At 42.3% G+C, this 26,717-nt stretch overlaps 1 protein-coding gene and 1 long non-coding RNA gene across 3 annotated transcripts in view; one reads left to right on the top strand and one right to left on the bottom strand.

Moving 5' to 3' along the window:
• LOC123333358 overlaps window positions 1–20,396 on the bottom strand; it is a 93,076-nt gene extending 72,680 nt beyond the window's left edge. Inside the window, exons 1-2 of one of the 2 annotated variants that reach the window (XR_006550693.2) lie at window positions 20,038–20,396; window positions 19,399–19,494 (exon numbers count right to left, since the gene is read on the bottom strand). This is a non-coding gene — a long non-coding RNA (uncharacterized LOC123333358). The remainder of the gene's footprint in view (window positions 1–19,398; window positions 19,495–20,037) is intronic. The other variant, XR_006550694.2, reaches the window with a different exon arrangement.
• A 54-nt stretch (window positions 20,397–20,450) lies between these two features.
• ZDHHC17 (zinc finger DHHC-type palmitoyltransferase 17) overlaps window positions 20,451–26,717 on the top strand; it is a 99,464-nt gene continuing 93,197 nt past the window's right edge. Inside the window, exon 1 of the mRNA XM_006073216.4 lies at window positions 20,451–20,659. Within this exon, the coding sequence (XP_006073278.2) occupies window positions 20,567–20,659 (93 nt within the window). The 5' untranslated portion in view covers window positions 20,451–20,566. The remainder of the gene's footprint in view (window positions 20,660–26,717) is intronic.

The following is a 26,717-nucleotide window of genomic DNA, read 5'->3' as shown; positions in this document are numbered from 1 at the left end:
AGGGAGGCCTGGCGTGCTGTGATTCATGGGGTTGCAAAGAGTCGGACACGACTGAGTGACTGATCTGATCTGATCTGAAGTGCCTAACACACACATACATAATTATATATATAATGGAAAATGTCAATGGTATGTGTAAACAAGAGGAGAAGTTTTGAAAAGATATGAAAACAAACAAAAAAATCAAATGAAATGCTAGAAGTGAAAAATCTGATGTAAATTACAAAGAATTTATTTCACAGGCTTAAAGGCAATCTGGACACAGTGGAGAAAATAGTCACTGAACTTGAAGACATTTAGGTCACTAGACATCACTCAAATTAAAACGCAAATAGAAAAGAGAGATTAAAATAAAAAAAGATTACAACAACTAAGTCCTTTGGAACAATACCAATTATCTAAAACATATAATTGGAGCTCAAGAAAGAGAGATGAGAGAGTAGAATAATTTCTAATAAATTTTCCAAAAAATTTTAAAGACATCAACTCACAGAATCAAGAAACTCAGTAAACTATAAGCAACATAAATACAAAGAAAACACATATGTGAATATTATAGTCTAACTATAGTATCTTTAAAGTGCTTAAAGAAAAAAGTCACCGAAATGATTTTTTAAAAAGAAATACAAAGTAAAGACATTTTTAGATAGAAAATGAGAGAATTTGCTGACAACTGATCTAAACTACAAGAAATAATAAAATAAATTCTTTGGTCTAATTGGAAATGATATCATATAAAAGCCAGACCAGCAGGAAAGCTTATTATATTTTTAAAATTTTTTCTTACTTTATATATGTATATATAAAATGTATACTTCATAGATAGATAGACACAAATTATAGTAACTTGCAAAAACTGCCAAGAAAATATTATGGAAAATAGGGTCCCATTTCCAAGGACAAGAAATAACCACACAGTAAATTTACAGAATGGGCTTCCCTTGTGGTTCAGTGGTTAAAAAATCCGCCTACCAGTGCAGGAGATGTGGGTTCAATCCTGAGTCAAGAAGATCTTCTGGAGAAGGAAATGGCAACCCACTCCAGTTTGCCTGGAACTTTGTCTGGAAAATTCCATGGATGGAAGAGCCTGGCAGGCTACAGTCCATGAAGTTACAAAAGAGTCAAATGCAATTTAGTGTCTAAACAACAATGACAATTTACAGAATGCTTACAGAATGCTAGGAAGAGTGGGATGGAGTCATTACGAATGCAACTTGGGTATTAGCGGGAGCGCCCTCACCCTAGAATCCTGAATTCCAGAAAGGGTTGACTCAAACCCTCCATTTCCATGCCTTAAATTCTTCTATTCTCTGCATGTTAGCGTCTGTCTCTTTAGCTCTGCTGTGACAATGACTCAAGCTGGGTCATTGCCCACGCTCTCTGTTCCCCTCTCCCATTCCAAAATTACCTTGTACAAAAGCCCGTATCCAGTAACAGAAATTTTACAGGAGATAGGAGCCTGCATATCCCACTTCAAAAAACTGAAAACTTAGACCATTCCTGCTCTGAAATGTTCCTTGTGTATCGTGCTGCCAAGGTTTTCTCACTGGCTTGCTCACCCATGTACCACTCAGCCTTCCACCATCACATAAGCTTCTCTCTTTGTCCTGACGCCTCTCTCATCCTTTTCTATTTTCTTTTCTGTTCCCTCTCAAGAGCTGAATCAAAATTTTCTCATGTTCTCATGCGGAGAAGCTTAACCACTTTTCTCATTGCTTTGACTCCTGTCCAATCTCACATTCATCCTGGAACAGCTTTGTTGCATAACTGCAGGGGCCTCACTTACTTTGTCGTCCATGTAAATGGGTTTGTGCAGTGCACAGCAGAGCAGCAGTATGTGGCAGCCTGACCTTCACTTTATTAAGGTAGTTTCTTAACCAAAGGCTGTTCTGGTGTCAGCTGTTTCGCTAATAATCTCCCACCTACATCACATAAAAGACCTACAAAATTGTTTTAGAAGATTGAACAAGTGGAAAGCTATGCTATACATTGGATGGGAAGTCTAATGCAAAAATGTGTCATCAGCTCTAATTAAGATATCAACAGGTTCTTCCTTTTTTGAAATATGACAATAATGTTTATACCTTGGAATAACTGAACAGGAGAGAATAGCAAAACAATTAATCTTTTGGAAACAATGAGAACAAACATTAGACCCTATAATGATTCACTAACACGTGTAACTGTTATCTGTATAGTCACCAAATTAGCCAGTTTCCCATCTAGATAACTGGTTACTTTTGTGGACATCATAGCTCAGTTGGTAAAGAATCTGCCTGCAATGCAGGAGACCCCGGTTCAACGCCTGGGTTGGGAAATTCCCCTGGAGAAGGGATAGGCTACCCAGTTCAGTATTCTTGGGCTTCCCTTGCGGCTCAGCCGGTAAAGAATCTCGCGATGCGGGAGACCTGGGTTCGATCCCTAGGTTGGGAAGATTCCTCAATCTAGAGAAGGGAAAGTCTACCCACTCCAGTATTCTGGCCTGGAGAAGGGAAAGTCTACCCGCTCCAGTATTCTGGCCTGGAGAATTCCATGGACTGTAGAGTACATAGGGTCCCAAAGAGTTGGACACAACTGAGTGACTTTCACTCACTTAACTTTGAGGACATCCAAAGCGTCTCTTTTCCCTTCTTTCAATAACGTCTTCCCCTTCTTCAGCTACAGGTCATCACTGCCCAACTATGCATCCCATATGGTTTTGTGAAGCTGCCAATCATAGGACCCTACTCCCTGGCCTAACGGTGGACACGCAACACAGGCAGGACCAAGCAGAGCATAATATCTTCTTGACCATGATGGTTGGTTCGGGGATAGGTAAGTGAGTCAAGCCCCTCGGAATTTTCCCTGGAAATATTCAAAATGAAGCTGAAAAAATATCTCCTCTTCTGGGAAAGATAACTGGGATGATATAAGCCCCAAACTGCTGGCAGATAGATTTTTCTGCCAGTGGAAAATAGCCCATCTGTTATAGCAGAGAATGAAGCCAAGTAGAAGTAAGTAAACATGAGAGACAGAGTGAACAAGAAAGAAAATCCTGATGGTACTGAGTCCCCGTTTGAATTTTTGAAGCTCCAGAACCTATCTGGTTCCTGAAGGTCTTCTGTCAAATCTCAACATTTTCCTAGTATATTTATAATAATACAGACATAGCTATAGAGATATAACTGTGGGGAATATTTGGCCTTTCTCTGCCCACCTCTCTCCTGGTTACCCCACCCAGTAAAGGAAAGGAAGAGATACCACCCCGATTAGTTAGGACCCCAGACACCATTGAGGGTTATGATTTATTATTGGGTGATTTCACTCTTAGTGATGGTGATTATGGTGGGGATGGCATGGTGGTGACAAGAGGGCTCATCTTTGTAACAACAGCACTGCTCCTGGGTGTGCTAGAAAGTGCCTGGAGGTCCTGAAGTTATCCTAGTTATGATTTTCCTCTGCAGGCGAGGTGGGGCTCAGTGTCTGGGAAAGGAGATGGTATAGAACTCATAGCCAGTATGGAATAATAGAATCTGAGCAGACAAACTGCACGAGTTATTTTACACAAACTCTAAGGGAGTTTTACCAAGGGTGGAACTCTCCTTTCCTGGGAACACTGGGAGTTCTTATTGGGGGAGAATCTGGGCATTCTATCTTAGATTTAAGCTGAATTTTAGCTTTAATACTTCTCTGGGTTATCACTGAACTCAGGTGACATGTGTGTGCTCAGTTGTGCCCAACTCTTTGTAACTCCAAGGACTGTAGCCCACCAGGCTCCTCTGTCCATGGAATTTTCCAGGAAAGACAACTGGAGTGGGTTGCCATTTCCTACTCTAGGGGATCTTCCTGACCCAGGGGTCTCTTGCATGCATCTCCTGCATTGGCAAGCAGATTCTTTCCCATGGCACTATCTGGGAGGCCCATCTCCTAGGTTATGCAAGGATAAGACCGCCCAAGTATGCCACTCTGTTGACAGCGTGCAAGGTTCCCATTCTAAGTCTTCCTGGCTTTTCTTCCAGCCTCGCATTCATGTCACCTGATCTTTCTCCCCTCTCTTTTAGGGAGCTTATGCCACTCTTTCATGAGTCTTTCTTCTGTCTTGGATATTTATTCACTGATTTATCTACTTATTCAAATCTATATTTAATAAGTACCTACTATGTGTCAATTATTGTTCTAGTTGTTCCCAGGTGCTTTCAGGTTGGTAGGAAGACAGACATGGAAACACTTTAGCACATAATTGTTAAACCCAGCCCCATTTAGCAAGACCATGATCTGGTTGGCCTAGCAACCTTGTTTCAGTACCTTAGTGTTTCTTATCTTTTCTTTCCTGTGCTATTTACCAAGTTCCCTCCTAGGGGTGTCATCAATTCAGTTCAGTCGCTCAGTTGTGTCCAACTCTTTGCAACCCCATGAACTGCAGCACGCCAGGCCTCCCTGTCCATCACCAACTCCCGGAGTCCACCTAAACCCATGTCCATTGAGTCAGTGATGCCATCCAACCATCTCAGCCTCTGTCATCCCCTTCTCCTTCTGCCCTCAATCTTTCCCGGCATCAGGGTCTTTTCCAATGAGTCAGCTCTTTGCATCAGGTGGCCAAAGTATTGGAGTCTCAGCTTCAACATCAGTCCTTCCAATGAACACCCAGGGCTGATCTCCTTTAGGATGGACTGGCTGGATCTCCTTGCTGTCCAAGGGACTCTCAAGAGTCTTCTCCAACACCACAATTCAAAACCATCAATTCTTTGGTGCTCAGATTTCTTTATAGTCCAACTCTCACCTCCATACATGACTACTGGAAAAACCATAGCCTTGACTAGACAGACCTTTGTTGGCAAAGTAATGTCTCTGCTTTTGAATATGCTGTCTAGGTTGGTCATAACTTTCCTTCCAAAGAGTAAGCATCTTTTAATTTCATGGCTGCAATCACCATCTGCAGTGATTTTGGAGCCCCCAAAAATAAAGTCAGCCACTGTTTTCACTGTTTCCCCATCTATTTTCCATGAAGTGATGGGACCGGATGCCATGATCTTCATTTTCTGAATGTTGAGCTTTAAGCCAACTTTTCCACTCTCCACTTTCACTTTCATCAAGAGGCTCTTTAGTTCTTCTTCACTTTCTGACACAAGGGAGGTGTCATCTGCATATCTGAGGTTATTGATACTTCTTCAAGCAATCTTGATTCCAGCTTGTGCTTCATCCAGCCCAGCGTTTCTCATGATGTACTCTGCATAGAAGTTAAATAAGCAGGGTGATAATATATAGCTTTGACGTACTCCTTTCCCTATTTGGAACCAGTCTGTTGTTCCATGTCCAGTCTAACTGTTGCTTCCTGACCTGCATACAGGTTTCTCAAGAGGCAGGTCAGGTGGTCTTGTATTCCCATGTCTTTCAGAATTTCCCACAGTTTATTGTGATCCACACAGTCAAAGGCTTTGGAATAGTCAATAAAGGGGTGTCATGGGGATACTTAATTCAGTCTTCTAGTCAGAGGCAAATTCTAGTAACTCAAACACTTCTCATATCTCTGCTTACAAAGCAAAGGAAGAACAACTGTTCCCAGCTATAACATAGTGCCTTCCTCCACAGACACACCATAACACCAGAACCCCGGCCATAATTCCAGAGAACCTGGCTTTCTCTAGGGCAAGGATAGGAAGTCGGGAGAATTCGGCAATGCTGATCTTGTGTTCATACTGGTTTTAGAAAAGGCAGAGAAACCAGAGATTAAATTGTCAACATCTGCTGGATCGTCGAATAGCAAGAGAGTTCCAGAAAAACATCTATTTCTGCTTTATTGACTATCTCAAAGCCTTTGACTGTGTGGATCACAATAAACTGTGGAAAATTCTGAAAGACATGGGAATACCAGACCACCTGACCTGCCTCTTGAGAAACCTGTATGCAGGTCAAGAAGCAACAGTTAGACCTGGACATGGAACAACAGACTGGTTCCAAATAGGAAGAGGAGTACGTCAAGGCTGTATATTGTCACTCTGCTTATTTAACTTCTATGCAGAGTACATCATGAGAAACACTGGGCTGGATGAAGCACAAGCTGGAATCAAGATTGCCGGGAGAAATATCAAGAACCTCAGATATGCAGATGACACCACCCTTATGGCAGAAAGCGAAGAAAAACTAAAGAGCCTGTTGATGAAAGTGAAAGAGGAGAGTAAAAAAGTTGGCCTAAAGCTCAACATTCAGAAAACTAAAATCATGGCATCCAGTCCCATCACTTCATGGAAAATAGATGGGGAAACAGAGGAAACAGTGGCTGACTTTATTTTGGGGGCTCCAAAATCACTGCAGATGGTGATTGCAGCCATGAAATTAAAAGATGCTTGGAAGGAAAGTTATGACCAACCTAGATAGCATATTCAAAAGCAGAGACATTACTTTGCCAAGAAAGGTCTATCTAGTCAGGGCTATGGTTTTTCCAGTAGCCCTGTATGGATGTGAGAGTTGGACTATGAAGAAGTCTGAGCACCAAAGAATTGATGCTTTTTAACTGTGGTGTTGGAGAAGACTCTTGAGAGTCCCTTGGACAGCAAGGAGATCCAACTAGTCCATCCTAAAGGAGATCAGTCGTGGGTGTTCATTGGAAGGACTGATGTTTAAGCTGAAACTCCAATACTTTGGCCACCTGATGCAAAGGGCTGACTCATTTGAAAAGACCCTGATGCTGGGAAAGATTGAAGGCGGGAGAAGAAGGGGACGACAGAGGATGAGGTGGATGGATGGCATCACCGACTCAATGGACCTGAATTTAGGTGAACTCCGGGAGTTGGTGATGGACATAGAGGCCTGGCATGCTGCGGTCCATGGGGTGGCAAAGAGTCGGACATGATTGAGTGACTGAACTGAATTGAACTGATCTTGAAAAAGAATTTCTACTGCCCTATCAGAGATAGCAATGGCAGGGCAATAGGAAGACATGTGAATTTGAAGATAAATGGCATCAGTGACTTCACTGCTGGCTGTTGAAAGTATAATTCCATGCAGTAAAGTTGCTCTCATAAAATTGAATTCAGCAGTGCATTTATATTAGTACTATTAAATGTTTGGGTTTTCCTGGTGGCTTGGTGGTAGAGAATCCTCCTGCCAATGTAGGAGACATCAGTTTAATCCCTGGTCAGGAAAGTCCCCTGGAGAAGGAAATGGCAACCCATTCCAGTATTATTGCCTGGGAAATCCCATGGACAGAGTAGTTTGGTGGGCTACAGTCTGCTGCTGCTGCTGCTAAGTCACTGCAGTCGTGTCCGACTCTGTGAGACCCCATAGACGGCAGCCCACCAGGCTCCCCTGTCCCTGGGATTCTCAAGGCAAGAACACTGGAGTGGGTTGCCATTTCCTTCTCCGAGGCTACAGTCTACAGGGTGGCAAAAGAGTAAGACACGACTTAGCAATGAAACACATATAATCATCTATGTAGATTAAAAAATGCCTAATCTTTAAATTTAAGTTTCATACACTTTTATTTACTTTCTTCTCATACTTCAATTGATTATCATCCTAAAATACCACCTGCTCTGACAGTGGCAAAGAGGCATGGTTTAATTAGTGTTTAATTTTATAGCACAGTTTAATTGTATTTTCACAGTTTAATCCATTCTTTTATGGATTGTGCAGTAATGAAAAATTGTGACCGAATTTAAATATATATATATTTTATTATAAAAGTAATATATGCTTGTTGTGCAAATAGAAAAAGTCGAGAAATAAAAAGAAATCATCCTATTCTTTTTCTCCAATCCCACTTCCCGGAAGTTACACTGTTTGATATGTTTCATTCCAGGTGTTTAAGCATGTACAGTTGTTTCCCACAAATGAGCTTATGCCTGTACACACACACTCTTATACTTAGCTTTTTCCTAACAATCTGTCCATGTCATACAGATAGTTCATAGTTTGGATGTACTGTAATGCATTGGAGAAGGCAATGGCACCCCACTCCAGTACTCTTGCCTGGACAATTCCATGGATGGAGGAGCCTGGTGGGCTGCAGGCCATGGGGTCGCTAGAATAGGACATGACTGAGCGACTTCACTTTCACTTTTCACTTTCATGCATTGGAGAAGGAAATGGCAACTCCAGTGTTCTTGCCTGGAGAATCCCAGGGACGGCAGAGCCTGGTGGGCTGCCGTCTATGGGGTCGCACAGAGTCGGACACGACTGAAGAGACTTAGCAGCAGCAGCAGCAGCAAAGACATATGATGTGGAGCAGCTTTTCATAAGTATATTTGTCATCTGTATATCTTCTTGGGTAATGTGTCTATTCAGATCTGTGGCCTATTTTTAAATCATGTTATTTGTTTTCTTGTTGAATTTTAAGAGTTCTTTGTTTAATTTGGGTAATAGTCTTTTAACAGATGTGTCTTTTGCAAATATTTTATCCTAGTCTGATGCTGGTATTCTCATGTTTATGACGTTACTTTTCACAGAGCAGAAGTTTTTTAAATTTTATTAAGTTTGGTTTATCCATTATTTCTTTAATGTATCATCGTTTGGTGGTGTATTTAAAAAGTCATCACCATAAGAAAGGTCATCTAAGTTTTCTCTGTGCTATCTTCTAGAAGTTTTTATAGTTTCCATTTAGATCTGTCATCCATTTTCAGTTAAATTTTGTGAAGAGGATAAGGTCTATGTCTAGATTCACTATTATTTTTGTGCACGCAGATGTCCAGTTTTTCCAGTACCATTTGTTGAAAACAGTATTTTTGCTCTGTCGTAATGCCTTTGGCTCATTTGTCAGATAAATCCACTATATACTTCTGGCTCTGTTTCTGGGCTTTCTGTTTTGTTCCATTGATCTACTTGTCTAGCCTTTCACCAATAACATTGTCTTGATTACTATAGCTTTATAGTTAGTCTTAAATTGGGTAGTGTCATTCTTGACCTTTGTACTTTTCTTTCAATGTTGTATTGACTATTTTATCTTTTGTCTATCCATATATACTTCAGAATCATTTTGTCAACATCCACAAAATAACTGATGCTGAAGCTGAAGCTCCAATACTTTGTCACCTGATCCAATGAGTCGACTCATTGGCAAAGATCCTGATGCTGGGAAAGAGTGAAGGCGGGGGAAAGGAGGGTGACAGAGGATAAGATGGTTGGATGGCATCACTGACTCAACAACATGAGTTTGAGCAAACTCTGGGAGATAGTAAAGTGCAAGGAAGCCTGGAGTGCTGCAGTCCATGGGGTGACAAAGAGTCGGATGCAACTTAGCGACTGAACATCAACGCAAATAACTTGCTGGGATTTCGATTGGGATTGCATTGGATTTATATATCAATTTGGGAAAAACAATATTGAGTCTTCCTACCTATGAGCATGAAATCTCTCTCCATTTATTTAGTTCTTTAATTTTGTTCTTCAGAGGGTTGCCATTTTCCTAACATAGGACTTGCACGTATTTGTTATGTTTATGCCTAGTTATTTCATGCTTGTTAACTGAATTGTGTTTTGAATTTTAAATTCTACTTGTTTCACTGCAGGTAGATAGGAAGGCAACTGATTTATGTGTATTAATCTTGTGTCCTGCAACCTTGTTATAATCTGTTATTAGCTCCAGGGGGTTTCTTTTTGTAAAATCTCTGACAATCATGCCATCTGCAAACAAAGTCAGTTTAATTTCTTCTTTCCCAAGCTGTACACATTTTAGTCCATTTTCTTGTTGTATGGAATTAGCAAGTATCTCCAATAGTGTTGCAAAGGAGCAATAAGAGGGAATATCTTTTCCCTTATTTCTGATTTTAGTGTGAAAGCTTCTAGTTTCTCACCACTAAGTATGTTAGCTAAATCATACTTTTTTTTAGTTTTTAAAATCAAGTTGAGGAAGTTCTCCCTTTATTGCTAATTTACTGAGAGTTTTTATGATGAATGGGTATTGGATTTTGTCAAGTGCCTCTTCCTCATTTATTCATATGATCTTATTTCTCTTTTTTAGCCTTTTGATGTGATGGATTATGTTAACTGATTTCCATTGAATCACCTGAGTGGCTGGGATAATTCCAATTTGGTTGTAGGCCATACTTCCTTTTATATATTGTTGGATTCAATTTGCTAGTATTTTGTTTAGAATTTTGGCATTGGCATTCATGAGAGAAATTGCTCTGAATCCTTCTGTTCTTGTGTTAATAACATCTTTGTCTTATCCTGATATTAGAGTAATGCTAGTGAATTAGCACTAGAATGAGTTAGGAAGTATTCTTTCTGCTTCTGTCCTCTAAAAAAGATTGTAGAGAATCAGTGTAATTTTCTCCTTAAATGTTAAGTCAAGGTACACTTTTAAAGTACAGTTTGAAACCCTAAAGACTCCACCAGAAAATTACTAGAGCTAACCAATGAATATAGTAAAGTTGCAGGATATAAAATCAACACACAGAAATCCTTTGCATTCCTATACACTAACAATGAGAAAATAGGAAGAGAAATTAAGGAAACAATTCCATTCACCATTGCAACGAAAAGAATAAAATACTTAGGAATATATCTACCTAAAGAAACAACCTATATATAGAAAACTATAAAACACTGGTGAAAGAAATCAAAGAGGACACTAATAGATGGAGAAATATACCATGGTCATGGATCAGAAGAATCAATATAGTGAAAATGAGTATACTACTCAAAGCAATCTATAGATTCAATGCAATCCCTATCAAGCTACCAATGGTATTTTTCAGAGAACTAGAACAAATAATTTCACAATTTGTATGGAAATACAAAAAACCTCAAATAGCCAAAGCAACCTTGAGAAAGAAGAATGGAACTGGAGGAATCAACCTGCCTGACTTCAGGCTCTACTACAAAGACACAGTCATCAAGACAGTACGGTACTGGCACAAAGACAGAAATATAGATCAATGGAACAAAATAGAAAGCCCAGAGATAAATCCACACACCTATGAACACCTTATCTTTGACAAAGGAGGCAAGAATATACAATGGAAAAAGGACAATCTCTTTAACAAGTGGTGCTGGGAAAACTGGTCAACCACTTGTAAAAGCATGAAACCAGAACACTTTCTAACACCATACACAAAAATAAACTCAAAATGGATTAAAGATCAAAACGTAAGACCAGAAACTATAAAACTCGTAGAGGAAAACATAGGCAAAACACTCTCCAACATAAACCACGGCAGGATCCTCTATGACCCACCTCCCAGAGTACTGGAAATAAAAGCAAAAATAAACAAATGGGACCTAATTAAAATTAAAAGCTTGTGCACAACAAAGGAAACTATAAGCAAGGTGAAAAGACAGCCTTCAGAATGGGAGAAAAGAATAGCAAGTGAAGCAATGGACAAAGAATTAATCTCAAAAATATACAAGCAACTCCTGCAGCTCAACTCCAGAAAAATAAATGACCCAATCAAAAAGTGGGCCAAAGAACTAAACAGACATTTCTCCAAAGAAGACATACAGATGGCTAACAAACACATGAAAAGATGCTCAACATCACTCATTATCAGAGAAATGCAAATCCAGACCACAATGAGGTACCATTTCACGCCAGTCAGAATGGCTGCTATCCAAAAGTCTACAAGCAATAAATGCTGGAGAGGGTGTGGAGAAAAGGGAATCCTCTTACACTGTTGGTGGGAATGCAAACTAGTACAGCCACTATGGAGAACAGTATGAAGATTCCTTAAAAAACTGGAAATAGAACTGCCACATGACCCAGCAATCCCACTGCTGGGCATACAAACCGAGGAAACCAGAATTGAAAGAGACACGTGTACCCCAATGTTCATCGCAGCACTGTTTTATAATACCCAGGACATGGAAGCAACCTAGATGTCCATCAGCAGACAAATGGATAAGAAAACTGTGGTACATATACACAATGTGATATTACTCAGCCATTAAAAAGAATACATTTGAATCAGTTCTAATAAGGTGGATGAAACTGGAGCCTATTATACAGAGTGAAGTAAGCCAGAATGAAAAACACTAATACAGTATACTAACACATATATATGGAATTTAGAAAGATAGTAATGATAATCTTGTATGCGAGACAGCAAAAGAGACACAGATGTATGAACAGTCTTTTGGACTCTGTGGGAGAGAGTAAGGGGGGGATGATGTGGGAGAATGGCATTGAAACATGTAAATTATCACATGTGAAACGAATCACCAGTCCAGGTTCGATGCATAAGACAGGGTGCTCGCGGCTGGTGCACTGGGACGACCCAGAAGGATGGGATGGGGAGAGGGGTTCAGGATGGGGAACACATGTACACCAATGGCGGATTCATGTCAATGTATGGCAAAACCAATACAATACTGTAAAGTTTAAAAAAAAAAAGTACAGTTTGCATTTGGAAATTATGTGGTAGCTTATGGTGAAACAGCTTGAATCCTAAGCATGGTGTCTGGAATTATCACAATGGGGAAAGGAAATGCTGGGTCACATAGAAACCCACCCTTGCTTTGTTTCAGAGCACTCCTTTGATGATTTCTATTGATAAAACATTTACTGAAAACCTACTACATGACAGCAAGCATTGCTCTGGATGCTTGATAATTAATTAGTTAATTACATATGCACATTTATACACATATATACATATACGTCGGAGAAGGCAATGGTAACCCACTCTAGTGTTCTTGCCTGGAGAATCCCAGGGATGGGGAGCCTGGTGGGCTGCCATCTATGGGGTCGCACAGAGTCAGACACGACTGAAGCGACTTAGCAGCAGCAGCAGCATATGTATGTGTGAATAAATAAGTATCCATTTGTTTAAAATTAAAATTCTTTGTTTTGACATAATTTCAGATCTTTGCTGTGGTAACTGAATATAGAATTGCTGCTGCTGCTGCTGCTAAGTCGCTTCAGTGGTATATGACTCTGTGTGACCCCACAGACGGCAGCCCACCAGGCTCCCCTGTTCCTGGGATTCTCCAGGCAAGAACACTGGAGTGGGTTGCCATTTCCTTCTCCAATGCATGAAAGTGAAAAGTGAAAGTGAAGTCGCTCAGTCGTGTCCGACCCTCAGCGACCCCATGGACTGCAGCCTTCCAGGCTCCTCCGTCCGTGGGATTTTCCAGGCAAGAGTCCTGGAGTGGGGTGCCATTGCCTTCTCCGACAGAATTGCTATATATGCTTTACCCAGATTCTTCAAACATTAACATTTATTATTTTCTCTTTGAGACTTTGTCATAACGTTCCATTATACAATACTTCAGCATAAATTTCCTAAAAACAAGAACATTCTTTCATATAATCATAAGGCAATGATTAAAATCAGGAAGGTGGATTGATACAAAAATACTGTCTACTATACAGATCGTATTCAAATTTTGCCGGTTGTTCCAATAGCAACATACGTTGTCTGCTTTAGCAACATAAGATTCTGGGTCATATATTGCATTCAATTTTTATTTAACTCAGACTAATTCCCCACTCTTCCTTTGTCCTTCATGACAGTGACATTTTTAAGGAGTACAGGCCATATATTGTAGAATGTCCCTCACTTTGGGTTTGTCAGATGTTTCTGCTTCACGATTAGATTCAGGATATGACTTTTGGTAGGAATATCATGGAAGTGACATTGGCTTCTTCTCAGTGCATCATTTCAGGAGACACATAATACCATTTATCCCATGTCCTATTTTTAAAGTGCTTGGTTAGCATGTAGGATTTGTGACAGCACACAGAGAAATAGTTCTGGTATAGTCTGATCATCACAGTAAGTCAGACGTACATGTGTGTAGACATTTGTTCATTCTTCGTATTTTCTTGGCTTACCATTTTGCTCCAGCCATTTCTGCTGGAGCCAACTATGGTTGGCCATGGTCTGTGCCAAGTGCTTGGGACATCTCTTGCTACTGCAGTAGGAATTCTGTGCTGCCGCCACCTGGGATGCCTACAGAAGCCCAGCCAGCTGTTTTAGCACAGGTACAGACTGGGAAGTGGAAGGAGTTGACACTGAACGGTAGAGCCAGAGAATCAACCATCAACTCCCCCATGTCAGACACTGCTGACAATTCTGAGGGACAATTTACACAGCTCTCCAAAGGCTCTCATCAGGACAAAGCTCCAGGTACCCAGAGTGACGACCAGCTCAAAACCTATGCTCGTACACAACAGAAAGACATGGAGGCTGGGGGGTGGGGTGGGGGAAGGGGAGGGTTGGACGCACTGAGAGAGTGGCACTGACATATATACGGTACCATGTGCAAAATCACAGGTAGAAAGTCAAGCACTTGCTTATGAACTAAAGATGGCCCTTGAACAGTGTGAAGACAATGGCAGTTATAAGACCTGTAGATTGACTTATTTTTGTTAAGGACTCAGGAAGACTTTCTTCCCAGGCGGCACAGTGGTAAAGAATCTGCCTGCCAGTGCAAGAGACTCAAGTCATGGGTTTGATCCCTGGGTTGGGAAGGTCCCCTGGAGAAGGAAATGGCAACCAGCTCTAGTATTCTTGCCTGGAAAATTCCATGGACAGAGGAGCCCAGCGGGCTACATGAGCACACATGCATGGCAGGGCATGAAGACTTAAAGAAACGATAGACTCATGTTACCAGCACTTAACTCCAGGCAGGCTAGGAAAATCAGAAAGCCTCCAAAGCAGTACTTAAAGGGATGCTTATTTTTTGTATCCACAAAACAAACTGTGCTGATAATCAGATCCAGGACTGAGTTGGAAGGTCACAGAGCTACACAGAAGACTGAATATACTGTCTTGACAAGTCTTCTATGCTAAAGGCAGGGTCCTAGAAGGGGAAAAAGCAGAATCCTGAGACTTCCAACAGTAGCATTTAGGTGAACAAGCCTGAGAAATTGTCAAAATGTCTTGTGAAATCTGTGTTGGTACAAGTAGCTTCCTCTGCTTTGCTTAAGAATAGCCTCCCTTTTCTGGAGACCCTACAGTAAACCTGTATGAAGCAACGGACACAGAAACAAAGATCTGTAAGACCTGGTTAATATTTATTTACCTGAAGGAATGGAGGAGTGAATCCTGAAAGTGCCAGACCAGGGAAGGCAAAGAAGGTCAGAAGAGAACTCACTGACGTTGAAAACCATCTGGACGTGGCAGGACGTTTCATGACGTGGCAGGACACATGAGCTAAGTCTAATATATTGCTAGGATGGCTCCTTAGACCTTGGATAGGGTGAAGACCTATAGGAAATGAAGCATAGACTCTAGAAGTGCCTTGACTGCCTTGAGGAAGGTGTCCGAAGGCTCAGAGAGGTTAGAATGTAAGAAAAATTTATAATATTATACCTAAGAACACACCATCTGACTGTGTTCTCTGTAAGAGCCTGGTGGGTGCACCCATCTCCAAGGCAGTAAGAAAGTCACTGGTGAGGGTACCATTGACATCTCCAAGAAGCCCAGTGGCAGTTATCCATTACAGGTGACAGAGAAGAGATGCTGCTATGGGACTGGGTTCCTTAACATTATTTGGATTGATAGGAATCCAAAACAGTGGAGGCCAGATGGTAGCACTTAACCTACAGAAGGAAAGTGGACATAATTGTGATAATGGGCTGCAAGGCCAGAATGACAACCAGAATATCTTCATCCACAGAGCTCAGTAATAATGACTAATAGACCCTGCTGCTGCTGCTGCTAAGTCACTGCAGTCGTGTCCGACTCTGTGAGACCCCATAGATGGCAGCCCACCAGGCTCCGCCATCCCTGGGATTCTCCAGGCAAGAACACTGGAGTGGGTTGCCATTTCCTTCTCTAATGCAGGAAAGTGAAAAGTGAAAGTGAAGTTGCTAAGTCGTGTCTGACTCTTAGCGATCCCATGGACTGCAGCCTACCAGGCTCCTCCGTCCATGGGATTTTCCAGGCAAGAGTACTGGAGTGGGGTGCCATTGCCTTCTCCATAATAGACCATAGTGAGCCTCAAAGCATGTTAAATGAGCATCCACTAGGGTGTTACTTGATCTGTATGTGTAATCACAAAAAAAGTCAACAGCTGGTTAACATTTCCTACTGTTGGGGATCTTCCCAGCTCAGGAATGGAACCTGTGTCTCCTGCATTGGCAGGCAGATTCTCTACTGCTGAGCTGCCAAGGAAGCCCATATACTTACTGAGAATTATTTTAATTTTATTTTAACCTAGGATAAACTAGATGATTTCTCAAAGTCCTTTAAAGGTTAAAGTTATTAGTCAAGAACTAGAGTCATCATTTATCACAATCAGGATTTTTCTTTTTTTCCCAACCTGGGCTCCATGGACTATGCTGAGAAAGTCCTGAACTCTCTAATATTTATGCAAAATTGTGTGTATGTATGTTTGGAAATCTGTAGTTCCCACTGTCTTCTCATAATTGACTAATGGCAAGTATCCCAAAAGTTGAATTTGAGATCAATCTCAGGGGATGAAATTAGGAAAAAAGTCTTGCAATGAATGAGGTAACCAATTGTAGAAAGAACCCAAACTCACCACTGAGGGGTGGAGGTGTCAGGGAACTCTCAGGTTCAGAAATCTGAGAACAGTCTCCAGAACAGCGGTTCCCAATCTTTTTGGTGCCAGGGTCCAGTTTCGTGGAAGACACTTTTTCCACCGACCAGGGTCGGGGGGATGATTCAAACACATGACATTTATTGTGCCCTTTACTTCTATTATTGTATCAGCTCCACTTCAGATCATCAGGCATTAGATTAGAGACTGGGGACCCCTGCTCTAGTACCTGATTATATTAGCAGATCAAAAGCTGAGTGAGGATGGAGGAAAACTTTCAGCTGTGGGGGATTTTTGAAATGTCCAGATGGTCAGTTAAAACTGCACTACAGATTTTCTCCCTTAATACCTGTTTTTAAAAAAAAAAAAGGTCTAGAAAATTCACCAATTTAGCAGTCAAAAAATGAAAGTGACATATCCTAAAGTTAAAAAGAGAGAGAGAAATAAAAAAAAAAGACAGGGACACAAAGGAGCATAATATTCTGAAACAAAGCAGAGAAGAATGAATGAGGTTACTTCTTAACTGTGCCCTTTCACCCACCTACCTAACTCAAGCTACATTGATAAAGATAGCAAATATCTGAGATTCACACTAATTGGCAGAGAAACCAACCTAGTTTGGTTTCGTGTTTCATTTTGTGACTTGTACATTACTAGAAATAGCTGCAAGAAAGTCTGGTGAGGTAGAGAAAGTGAACCATGGAGCTGAGGTTTACAATGAAAGTGAAAGTTCCAGGGCTTTAAGATGGGGAGACAGTCTGAAGTCTCAGGGCATTTCCTTATGGGAAAGAGATAAGAGATATGAGCTAGAATAAACTTTCAGCAAAGATAACATAACCCAGGTTTTCTCACACCGGCTGTATCTTGCCTCAACAGGGCTTTTGTCTCCACCACCATTTCCTCAAGGAAAGGAAAAGTAAACAGAAGAAGAAATACTCTGTCCTCAAACAGAAACTAGGAGTAGAAATGAAACTGGACTCAGATATGTAGGGAAGACAGTAAAGACGACAGGAACAGGATTCAAACCCAGGTGGTCTGACTGGCCTGGGAAATCTGGATAGAAGAACGTTTCCTAAATAATATAAATTAGCTGAACCAACTTTAGTTCAATTTCCAACTCTCAGTTTGATTCTTAGATATAAGTAAGTCAATGAGAGAGGAGCCCCTGGTTGCTGATCTAATACCTTGCAAGCGTGCATGCATGTGTGCTAAGTTTCTTTAGCTGTGTCTGACTCTTTGGTGACCCTATCTATGGACTGGAGCCCGTCAGGCTCCTCTGTCCATGGAATTCTCCAGGCAAGAATATTGGAGTGGGTTGCCATGCCCTCCTCAGAGGATCTTTGCTACCCAGGGATTGAACCTGCATCTCCTGCAGCTCCTGCATTGCAGGTGGATTATTTACTGCTGAGCCACCCTGGAAGCCTGATCTGATACCATAGGGGACGTAAACTAAGCAGGATACATCAGAGCAGTGGTGGGAGAGGAGCTTGGGGAAGAGGTCAGGGACAGCGCTGCCATGGCACATTATGAAAGCAGCCCGGTCACAGTCTAGGCCTGTAAGTTACCATACATCCAGACTGTCCTAGTGAAAGTCCTTGTGTGTGTGTGTGTGAGAGTTGTTCAGTTGCGTCCGATGCTTTGGGACCCCATGGACTGTAGCCCACCAGGCTCCTCTGACCATGGAATTCCCCAGGCAAGAATACTAGAGCGGATTGTCATTTCCTTCTCCAAGGGATCTCCCAGATCCAGGGATCAAACTCACACCTCCTGTGTTGCAGGCAGATTTTTTACCATCTGAGCCACCAGGGAAGCCCTCATATAAGTTTTCTCTTTTAATATCCTCCTGAACAGGAAACCTGGCAGGGGTCCAGCAGAGTGAATCAGAGCACTGAGCTAACTGGGACCTGGGACTCTCTCTCAGACTGCTTGCATTTGTACCTGGACAAAAGTCTCCTCGAGCAGCAGAATACAGAGAAACCATAAGGGACTAAAATTAACTACACGTGCAGCTAGGGCAATTGTCAAAAATAAGACACAAACAGGCCATAAGCCAACTGCCATTTTGGTGGTGTGGGGAGCAGAGTATTTCGTATCATCCCTATACACAGTACCACCAAGGGGGTGAGCAGACCACCTAAATCCCCTGTCCCCCAGCCCATCCCACCAATCAGCCCAACACTTATTACATTTAAGAAACCAGCCTGACCTCCTGGGAGAGCAAGCAAGGGCACTTGTTACTTGAATTCACTTCCTCCTGATGTGGGTCCCAATAAAGCTTTGCCTGAGGCCTGGCCTCTTATCAATTTCTATTGATTAAAGGGTCCAAGGACTCTGGTCAGTAACTGCACCTCATCCCCAAGTTAAACACATGTCAAATTCCACATACTCCCTTTAGTTCTCTAATTCGATCTTATCTACACTAAATGGGACAAGATGAAAACTGAATTGTTGTAGCAAGAATTATTTCTGTCCATGTTAAAATGTGTCTGAAAGCAGTCTGGAGCCCCAAAAGCAGAACCCTAATTCTCTTTAACTCTGCATAATAGGTGTAGGAGTCAGAACCAAAATTCTTGGTTTGGGCCAGGACCAAAACAATGAAAATCAGCTCAGACCAAAATGAGAAAAAGCAACTGTGCAGGGAGAACAGGCACTGATAAAACCTGCCACAAAGTTAACAGAGATACTATTTTTACCCCCAACCATGCAGCGTCTGTAAAATGCCATATTTACCCGGCTCTGAGAGATACTTTTCTCTTGCCAATGATGCCCAGACACACTTTGCTTTTTTCTTTTATTACTAGACTACCCAATTACTGAGCCGCCCTCTCCCACTGACAGCATCCAATCCCCGGTTACCCCTCTTTCCCAAATCCCGCCTCAGAAACAGCGTCCAATCCAGAAACGATCCCCCTCACCCAGACCTTACAGACCTCCTCTGGCGGGAACCTAAACCTCACAGAAGATGCTTTCTCCTACCTTTCTGAGCGGTATCCAAGCTTCCTCTGGAGTGCCCTCCCTCCTGATTACAAATAAATCTGATACTGTCGGATTGCAGGCTTCTTCCTGATTTGGCTTTAACACAAAACAGGTTAGTATCAGGATCCCTACGAAATAATGCTTCTTTCTAATCGTTCTCTGAGCAGTTTAGATTTTCGATTTTTAATAGCTAATAAATAAATACTTTCTATAATAGTGCCATCAGCACATTTCTAAAACCCAATCCCCGCTACCCACCATGGAGCCCTAATATCCGTTTAAAAATGCCTTTAGTCATTTTCTCCGGTTCGCATTTCAGCGAATTCAGTTTAAATAACTTCAGTTCTGAATTCCTGGATTACATTAAAATGTAGCAGATGGGGACGTGCGGGTTTTGAGGGCGTTCATTTTAAATGTGGTTATTCGTAATTCAAGACCGGTGAGGGCAGTTTGGGATCATTTTAAAAAGGCTTCTTCAGGAAGAAATCCCAAGCTTTATCCGTGTTTTCCGGGGTGTCCCCCCCCCCCGGAGGCACCCCTGCGGGACGATCTTTTTGAGGGCGGAGGAAGGGGTGCGTCTTTCTTTTTCCAGGAGCGATGCACATCTGGATTCAAGCCTGAGCGTCCCAGAGCTAGTACCTGGAGCGGGGTGATGGCTGCACCCCAGGTCGCTGAGGACGGGTCCCGGGGGTCTCGGATCGGGACAGCGGGATTTGCTGGCGTGGGCTATCCCGACTGCCAGGGCCCCCGAGTCCCGGCTGCGCGGCTCCGGACCCCTGCCCTCGTGGCTGCGCCGCCTCAAGGTTTCCCACGTGAAGGACCGGGTTACCGGCTTGCGGGCGGCCGAATCCCCCCGGCAGCCAGAGGCGCACAGCTGCTGGAGGCCAGGGCCCGCCCCCGCCCCCGCGCGGCGGCGCCCACGCCCAGAGCCTCAGGCCCGCCGGGCCCGGCGCAGTGCAGCAGAGCGCGCTCTCGCGCGGGCCGGCCCGACACGCGCGCACGCGCGCAGGGACCCGCGCGCTCCAGGGGGCGGGGGCAGAGGGGGCGGCACGGGGGGAAGGGGAGGAGGAGGCGGCGACCGCGTCGCCTCCGGCGGGGCTCGCGCTCGCCCTCGCGCTCGCCCTCCGCCTCGTCCGAGCCCCGCGAGGGTGAAACGCTTTCTCCCGGCATGCAGCGGGAGGAGGGATTTAACACCAAGATGGCGGACGGCCCGGATGAGTACGAGAGCGAAGCGGGCTGCGTACCCCTTCTCCATCCAGAGGTGAGGAATGGCTCCGAGCGCAGTCCTCGGCCCACGGTCCCCCGGCCCTTCGCCCCCGGACGCGCGGCTGGGCGGTGGCCTGCGTGTGTGGGGTAGTGGAGCGTGCCGAAGTTGGGGAAGGCGGGCAGGCAGATCCAGGCCCGAGCGGGCTGTGAGCGGATAACGGGGGAGGAGATAGCGGGGCGGGCCCGGCCGGGGCGTGCTCTGGGACGCCGTCCCTGGCTGTGCCTGGAGGCCAGAGGTGGAGATGTTGACGGGTCTCCTTTGTCGCTGCTCTGCTTGCCGGTCCGGTGGAGACGGGGGCCTGGTACTGGTTTGGAACCGCAGCTTGAGCTCCTAGTTCTGCTCAAGCCTCCCCGCGGGGGTGGGGAGAGAAGGAAGCGCGTTTGGTTTTGATTTCTTCAGTTTCCCTTCACCGGAGTGAACGACCGTGTCTATTCTTCCCATTTGGCTCTCTGGAGGTGTGTAGGGTACACACACAGTTTCTTGGCCAAAGTGATGTCCTTCCTGTTATGCCATAGGCAGCACCTCGGGGCACCTTGTGTTGGATGTCCGTATTTTAGCGTTTATCCTTAAACGATTAAAAAGAGAGGTCGAAACTTTTGGGAATAGATCCACGCTCACAGTAGCTTGTCAAAGTATCTTGTTTTTTCGGGGGGCAGGAGCCAGAAGAAGATAGTGCAACACGTTTTCCCATCACATGAGTATCTTCCCTGTAAGTAAACAGTGCTCCGCTCCAGGATCAGTAGCATTCTGTACGTGTTTACGTCTTAGTTTATAACTGAGGTAGTGCTCATTCAGGCCTGGAAGCGATTCTTGATGCATTCCGGTTTTAAATGAGCCACAGTGATGTGCGGAGGGCAGCGGCAAAGCTTCCTGAAAAACTCGTATAATTTTTATGAGCTTAAGGGATGAAGACAATCTCTGTGTTGTGGTAAGCTGAACAAACATGGAAGTCTCTAACTGGTTATCATGCATTAGAATGATTCTGTTTATTTCTGCAGTTGAGATTATACGCTGTTTATTGTTTAGCGGTTAAGTCCGGATCAAACTTTTTTGCAACCCCTTGTACTGTAGGCCGCCAGGCTCCTCTGATCATGGGATTCTTCAGGCAAGAATACTGGAGTGGGTTGCCATTCCGTTCTCCAGGGGATCTTCCCCTACCCAGAGATCCGACCCACCTCTCCTGCATTGGCAGGTGGATTCTTTATCACTGAGCCAGGAGGGAAGCCCATAGCATGCTTATATTACTTAGTAAAATATAAATACAAGCACTTACCCATGTTATATACTAATACTCATCACCTTCTCATTTGTGACTTTGACTTATCAAAAACAGTGGGACAGTTCCTTAGGCGTATATCTGGGCCACTCAGTGAAAAGGCTACTCTGGATTTCTAACAAACAGTGCTGTACTATAAAACTAAACGTTCTTTTTTGACCAAATGGTAAAAAAAATCCTCAGAATTGGCATTGGAGACATCTCTCTTTTAGTTCACGCTTCAGGCCCTAAAACTATATCAAGAAATAGACAAAGTTTTCAGAAGATGTGCTGAAAATGTTGCTAAGGAATATTTCTAATCACCTATTCCTGTGAATGTATTTTTAAATACATAAATACTGATTCTGTGTATTTTAACATAACTCTTCTCTCTTCGTAAACTTTTGCTTTGTGAAGTAGTTCATTGTTTGGTACTTTAGGAATAATTAATTTCAACAGGCGACAAATCCAGAGATTGCTTGGTGTAATGGAATGGCCTATAGGCTTGAAATTCAGAGACCAGGCTTCAGGTTACCATTTAATAGACTCTTAACTAGAAAATCAACTTCCTCATCAGTGAAAGTTGAAATACATGACAGTTACCATTCCTTTTTACTTGGCAAACACGGGGTTCGCTTAGTTTAGGTATTTTGAGTCTTAAGCTCATAACTGTTAATACCAGAGCTATGGTCCTTCTGCATTTTTCCTGTGGTTAGTTTTGCATTCACACCTGGGATGCGAAGAACCGACACATTGGAAAAGACCCTGATGATGGGAAAGATTGAAGGCAAAAGAAGAAGGGGGCGACAGAGGATGAGGTGGTTGAATGGCATCACCCACTCAGTGGACATGAGTCTGAGCAAACTACGGGAGATAGTGAAGGACAGGGAAGCTTGGCATGCTGCATTTCATGGGGTTATAAAGAGTTGGATGTGACTTAAGGACTAAGCAATAGACCTGGGATAATTCTGCGTGTGTTCTTGGGCAAGCTACTTCTCTAAGTTTTAGGTTCATGATTTTTAATAATGGGATGAAGTAATAATTTTAATAAGCTATAATAAGGATTAAGTGAGAGTGTGTCCTTTTTTGTTGGTAAAGTAGGCAGTGTCTTCATTCTTCCTTGGAAAGAAACTGAGCAAACCTTTATTTGCTTTGGTGAGCAAATAGGATAATAGTACCTTTAACTTGCCTAGCACAGACTTTTGGCTAGACAAACTTGGGTTCCAATTCTGGATTTGTAGTAATGAGCCAAGTGACCTGAGACAGGTTCTTAACTTCTTAAAGCCTCAATTTGTTCATCAGAAAATGGAAATGCTGCCTAGTTCATTTGGCCTTAAGGGATCAGGCTTTGTTGAGCTTTGTTGAGCTTTAAGAACTGTCACATTGTAGGTGCTCAGATAATGTTTCTCCTTTCTCCAACCAGAAGGAGAGTGGTGTTATATGTTTATTTTGATTTTGATAAATGGTTTAGAAACTTGTTTGGGTTTTAATTTAATGGAATAGGATCTTGCAGGAACAAGTTTATTTTACTTTTTATGTTCAAATTTAGCACTGTGTCACAAAAATTGTTTCTCACTATTTGTTGAATAGATCATTTGTGAGGTAAAGACAGTATCCATTCCTTAAATCTGTTAATATGCAGACTGCTCACTGTTAAAACCTTTCTTAGGGGATTATGTAACTAGATGAACAATGAACCCTCCTTTTTAGAAGTATTTGCTGTGAGAGAACCTTACTTTTCAGTTAATTAAATAATCCATTCATTTAGTAAGTCATTTAATTATTTGTTTATCTTGAGCCTTTGGGATATTCGTGATAAAGTCAATGTGAAACAGTATAGGATACTGGTTAAAAGCCAGGACTAGTGACAAATGGAAAATCTAGATTCTGCCTCTTACTGTTGTCATGGTCAAATTACATTTTATGCTTTTGTGAAATTAGGTTCATAGTACCTACCTCTTAGAGTCCTTGTGAGTGTTAAGTAGAATGACGTTTATAAAGCAGTCATTGCAGATCTAGGCACATAGACTGCCAACCAAATCTAAAGGGCCTTGGGCCCGGACGTAAAGTGAGTACTGATGCTGTTGACTTTTGTTTTCTGATGAGATAGACTTTTATTTTAATGGAAAAAATTAGAGGCTATTTGGAAAAAGATAAACTGATTATTAGGGGATTAGGGTGCTAATCCCAGCTCTTCTACTTTAGGCTAGTAGACATTTAAATTATATTTTGTTTCTTTGCTTTTAAGATAAAGAGGCTGGACTAGATGCTGTCTTCAGATTTCGTCAGACTTTAATGTTCTGATGTATGTTGTGATTTTTCAAGGTTGATAGGCTTGATCATCTCTCTGCGAGATGCATAGCACTGTGCTAGGTTTTATGGGTGAAAATGTAATAAATAGCTTCTGCTGTCCAGAAGTTAATGACCTAGTTGGGAAGATAGCCGAAACTAACTAACTGCTGAAAGGGAAAGTATAGCCAGTTAGTAAGTTTGGATTCCCGATATCTAGACTGGTTAACTTAAGCGGAGAGATGGATACCGTATGTTGGTCTCTAGATCCAGCTGACTTGCTGTTGTCACCAGCCTTCCATTTCACTTGCTAATACATCAGTAAGCCATCCCTGCTCTCTCATATGATGAGGCCATGATACTCCCTTCAGGCAGAGCATTATCATAAGGGCTCTCTGTTTCAGCAAGAGCTGACTTAGAGCTTTGAACTCGATTGCCTAGATTACGTAGAACTTTCATCTCTTGATTGCTTCCTTTTGTTTTCTTTCTCAATTTCAAAACTTCTGTTACTGCCTTTTCTCTAGTGTCTCGTTGTTTTTAATGCTGACTTTTCTTGCTTCACATTACATTTGTGTATATTCATGTCTCGTTTTTTCTTTGTTTAGAGTATTAAACTGAAGTACTGAAAATTGGTTTTCTTTTTCTAATGGGTTACTGGCACATTATTTCCCTTCAAAACAGGTCTTTCTGTCAGTCTTTAGGATCTGATCCCTTTTTTTATTCAGCAAAAATTCAGCTATAGGCCATATCCTTGTAATTTAGATTTAAAAATACTATACCTTAAGCATAGTAACCACTGGTCAATATACATAAAATGAAAATGCAACTGATCAGTGACCTCATAGACTGTGGCAAAGCCAAAATTGAAAATTACTGATCTGTAGAACAAAAAAATTACATTTGATTGTGAGAAGTGCCATCTTACTGTTTTGATCACTGTTTTTATTTAATTTGTGAGACTTATCCCAAAAATTTTTATTAAGAGTAGACTGTTCAGTAGGTAAATATAGGAGTGTATAGGTTGTAAGTGCTTCAGTTCAAATCCTAGTTTTCCACTTGCTACCCATGTGACTCTGGGCAAGTTCCAGAGTACTGTGTTCCAGTTTCCCAGACTAAAATGGGGACATGATAGCCCCTACATCATGAAGCTGCTATGAAGATTAAATGAGAAAACGTATATAAAGTTCTGTGTCTGGCACTTGGTAACACAATGCATGTTAGCTGTTAATGTTGTGATAAGTTAGTAATATCTCAGGCCAGAGTAGTATTCATATATTAGATATTGAGACAACTGACTAAGTAGCTAAGATAAAGAAAATTGGTTGTCTGGGGATTGAAGAGAGGATGGGCAGGCAGCTTTTTATTATAAACGTTTCTTTGCACTATGTAATTTTCTTAAGGGCTTCCCATTCTCTCATAGCTCAGTTGGTAAAGAATCTGCCTGCAATACAGGGGTCCCGGGTTTGATCCTTGGGTTGGGAAGATCCCCTGGAGAAGGAAATGGCAACCCATTCCAATATTCTTGCCTAGATAATCCCATGGGCAGAGGAGCCTGGCAGGCTACAGTCCGTGGGCTCAAAAAGAGTTGGACACGACTTAGCAACTAAACCAACACCAAGGGCTTCCCAGGTGGCTCAATGGTAAAGAATCGGTCTGCCAAGCAGGAGACAGGGGCTTCAATCCCTAGGTTGGGAAGATCCCCTGTAAAAGGAAATGGCAACCCACTCCAGTATTCTTGCTGGGAAATCCCATGGACAGAGGAGCATGGTGGGCTATAGTCCATGGGGTCACAAAAGAGCTGGACATGACTTAGTAACTAAACAACAACAATTTTCTTAAAGATGTGTGCTTTGATCTAAGAGTGTTTATTGAAAAGCTGAGTATGGTCTTCATGCTTTGATAGGCCACAGAGTAAGTCATAAAATAACAAAAGATGAATTGGCGGCCTTCAGGTCCCTCTGGATAGATGAAGGTGCACCTGTGAGTGTGTATTTTGTTAAAATTTTAAATGCATTGTGGACCTCCTTTCCTCTAGAGAGTATCTTTAAGGGTGTCTTAGGATTGGTTAGTCTGTTAAGGTGTCTTGATGTAGTGTGCCTTTAAAAGAACTCCCAACAGGCACGTAATCCTTAAAGATGTGAGTTCAATATCAAGGTTATGTGAAATTCTCTTTCAAAGCATCATCTATTTCTAATATTATTTTATAATTAGATTCTGTTACAGATAGGTAATTTAAGAATAAAATATCAAATAATTTAAACTGTGGACTTTAAAAAATTGATTGAAGGCAGTATTGTATTTACAAAATATGCAGGTAAAATTCTCACCCAGTGCAATAATTCTACATTTGTAGGATGATACCTTCTGTTAAATTCTCCTTAAAATAGAGCTGCTGCTGCTAAGTTGCTTCAGTCGTGTCTGACTCTGTGCGACCCCATAGACAGCAGCCCACCAGGCTCCGCCGTCCCTGGGATTCTCCAGGCAAGAACACTGGAGTGGGTTGCCATT

The sequence above is a fragment of the Bubalus bubalis genome, chromosome 4 (genome assembly GCF_019923935.1).
Source record: "Bubalus bubalis isolate 160015118507 breed Murrah chromosome 4, NDDB_SH_1, whole genome shotgun sequence".
Lineage (NCBI taxonomy): Eukaryota > Metazoa > Chordata > Mammalia > Artiodactyla > Bovidae > Bubalus > Bubalus bubalis.
This window is presented reverse-complemented; position numbering and strand designations above follow the sequence as displayed.